This window comes from Myotis davidii, unplaced genomic scaffold (assembly GCF_000327345.1).
Source record: "Myotis davidii unplaced genomic scaffold, ASM32734v1 scaffold1387, whole genome shotgun sequence".
Classification (NCBI taxonomy): Eukaryota; Metazoa; Chordata; class Mammalia; order Chiroptera; family Vespertilionidae; genus Myotis; species Myotis davidii.
The window spans coordinates 17,176-20,394 of NW_006298039.1; the positions used below are offsets into that span (position 1 = coordinate 17,176).

General features: G+C 45.3%; 1 protein-coding gene across 1 annotated transcript in view; it reads right to left on the bottom strand.

Moving 5' to 3' along the window:
- Positions 1-3,184, bottom strand: part of LOC102759998 (cytochrome P450 2C9-like) — a gene marked incomplete at its 5' end in the record, with an annotated part of 8,344 nt that extends 5,160 nt beyond the window's left edge. The window contains 2 exons of the mRNA XM_006773744.2: positions 2,718-2,867; positions 3,022-3,184. Coding sequence (XP_006773807.1) covers positions 2,718-2,867; positions 3,022-3,184 — 313 coding nt within the window. The remainder of the gene's footprint in view (positions 1-2,717; positions 2,868-3,021) is intronic.
- Between the last annotated feature and the right edge of the window lie 35 nt (positions 3,185-3,219).

Below are 3,219 nucleotides of genomic sequence, written 5' to 3' on the forward strand. Positions count from 1 at the left end.
GGCACATTGAGACTGGTAGGGAGAGTGGAGACATGAAAAAGGCTGGTAGCTGAGATTCTGGAGAGAGATCTCAGCTGCAAAGGTTCCACCTGAGAAGGGTGGGGTCTCAACTGCAAGCCAGGCTACCCAGCCCAGAGCACAAGAGCCTGGAAGAGGCTCCCATGTAATGTCTGGCTGTGAAAATTAGCAGGAATTCTGTCCACCAGGGGGAGATGGAAGTCTGCTAGTGACACAGGTACCCTCTTAAAGAACCAATACCCAAAATCTCATAACCACTAACACTGGGCTCTGACAGAGGGAGGGAGGGTGGCATAGACTATAGTTCTATGAGGAGAGACTGGGTTTGTGGCTCTGGGGAGAGAGCCACCAGGAACCTGTCCTGAGTCATTCTCTAATAACACAGATGCCATCTTTCTTGGGTGGCACACTCCCCTGGGGGAAAGCAATAGCCCCACCCTCTGGATTACCTGTCACCCCACCCTGTGGGGCTTGAGCCCTACTGAGCAGTTAGCTGCCTGATACTGTAATGTATGCTTAATTGCTAAGAGGGTAGATCTCATGTTATGTGCTTTATACCAGCAGTCCACAACTGCTGGTCCATGAACCACTGGTGGTTTGTGAGGTCCAAAAGGTTGGTGACCACTGCTTTATACTATAAATTTTGTTAAATGTGGGGAGGAAATAGTAGGGCGTAGAATAAAAGGAAATATCTAGTTAGTGACTTCTAGACCAGGCTCTGTTAAACGTTCCAAGGCCCTAGCTGATTTGACTCAGTGGATAGAGAGTAGACCCACAGATTGAAGGGTCCTCAGTTCAATTCCTGTCAAGAGCGGGTACCTCGGTTGCAGGCTACCCAGGTCAGGAACCTCATGGAAGGCAACCAGTCAACAATGTTTTTTTCTCTCTGTCTCTTCCCCTCCTTTCCACTCTCTCAAATCAAGAAAAAAAATCAATGGAAAGTATCCTTGGTTGAGGATTTAAAAAATATATTCCAGGGCTCTAAGCTTTAAAAAAACTTTTTTTTTTAAATTTTTCATCTGAGGATATGCTTTTACTGAATTTTAAAGAGAGAGGAAGAGAGAGAGAGAGAGAAACATTGATGTGAGAGAGAAACATCGATCAGTTGCTGCCTGTAGACGCCCCCAACTGGGAAAGAAACCTGCAACCTTTTGGTGTATAGGACTATATTCTAATCAACTGAGCCACCCGGCCAGGGCTAAAACAACTTTTATTTTAACCTGATAGGTAAAGGATAATTTGAAAAGTCTTGGGGATTTCTTTGTCTGTCTGTGATTCACAGGTGAAATATGATTTTTGGTGTTTCCTTTCACATAATATGGAAGGAAGAATTTAAAATAGGTAGCTCTGCTGGTGTGGCTCAGTGGTTGAGCATTGACCTATGAATCAGGAGGTCATGGTCTGATTCCCGATCAGAGCACATGCCTGGGTTCCAAGGTCGATCTCCTGGAGCGGGTGTGCAGGAGGCAACCAATCAGTGCTTCTCTCTTATCATGACTAGACGCCTGGTGCACAAATATGTGCACCAGTGGGGCCCCTCCGCCTGGCCTGCAGGATCAGGCCAAAACCAATCAGCTCTCCAACATACCCCAAGTGGTCCCAGATTGCTAGAGGGCACAGGCCAGGCCAAGAGACCCTACTAGTGCATGATCAGGGCAGGGAGGGAGGGTTCTAGAGCATTCTGGCCCGTCTTGCCCAGTCCCAATAGACTGGGTCCCAGCAGCAAGCTAACCGGTCAGAGCATCTCCCCCCTAGTGGTCAGTGCACATCATAGTGACTGGTCAAACGGTCGAATGAACTGTCAGACACTTAGCACATTAGGCTTTTATTATATAGGATAGTTATAAGAATTTCAGTTGCTATACATTATAATCAAAATTTGGTATTGTTAGTCTTTTAAATTTTAGTTATTCTGTTGGATGTGGATTTTTATATTTTTATTTTGCATTTCCCTCATTATTAAGGAAGTTGAAAAACTTCCCATATGTTTATTGCCCATATTAATAATATCCTCTTTCTTAAAGTGCTATTAAATCTCTAGCCCATTTTCTTTTGAGTTCCAGACTTTTTTTTATGGATGACTTTTTTGTATTTTGAAGAATTTTAATGTAGCATGTATTCAAAATACATAAATCCATACAGTGAGTAACAAATAGTAATTAATGCCAATATGTTTAAAATAGTGCTGTCTCTACAGAGAAATCATAAGTGATGATGAGAATTGTACAAAGACATGCCTCAGTGATTAATACCATAGATGGCATCATTATTGGCCTGAACTATGGGACTGGGCCCTGAAAGGCACTCTTAGAGATTGACCATGCAAATCTAGGCACATGTTACTTGTTACATGCTTCATCTGAGAGTGATGAGGCAATTCCCACCACATCCACCTGACAAGCATCACCTGGTGAAGTGCTCTGGTTTTGCTATAGCAAAAACATTGTTCCCTGGCTTTGTCAAAATATGAGACTCAAAAATATCCTTTGTGATTTCGGATGTGAAAATAGTTAAAGTTTAGAGAAAATAGGAACGAATGACCCTTTGTATCCACACTATGCACAATCAAGGGTATGCACGCACAAGGAGCACAGACACACAAAACCTCCCTGCGCTCTGCTTCAGACCCTCACTCCTCCGCGGGAGGCAGACCGCCCTGAAAGGTTAAGGTCAGAGTTACAGTGCATAGAATCACCCACCATTGGTTTTCCTCAACTCCTCCACCAGGCAGCGGGCTTCCTCTTGAACACGGTCCTCAATGTTCCTCTTCCCCATGCCCAGATTCCGCAGGGTCATGAGGGAGAAGCGCCGGATCTCCTTCCATCTCTTTCCACTGCTGAAAAGGATTCCTACCAAGGAGGGAAACAGAAACTGGCAGTGAGGTCCCAGACAAGGAGGAGGAAGCTGACCCTTGGCGTCCACACCGAGGGGCCAAGCTTTCTGAAGAGATCTTAAAATTCTTATTTTCCATCCTCCCCATCCCTAGCCCACACGCACACCTACCAAACCCTTGGTTAGTTTTCTCAGCCAATGGGAAATGGCCTCTTCCAGCAAACTCCTCGCCCCTGTCGATCAGGGCTTCCTTGATGGCCTCGTACCCATGCAGCACCACCGTGGGCTTCATGCCAAAGTACACAGTGAACACCGGGCCATAGACTTTTGAGAGCTGTCAAGTGGAAAGGAGATTCAAAAATTATCCCA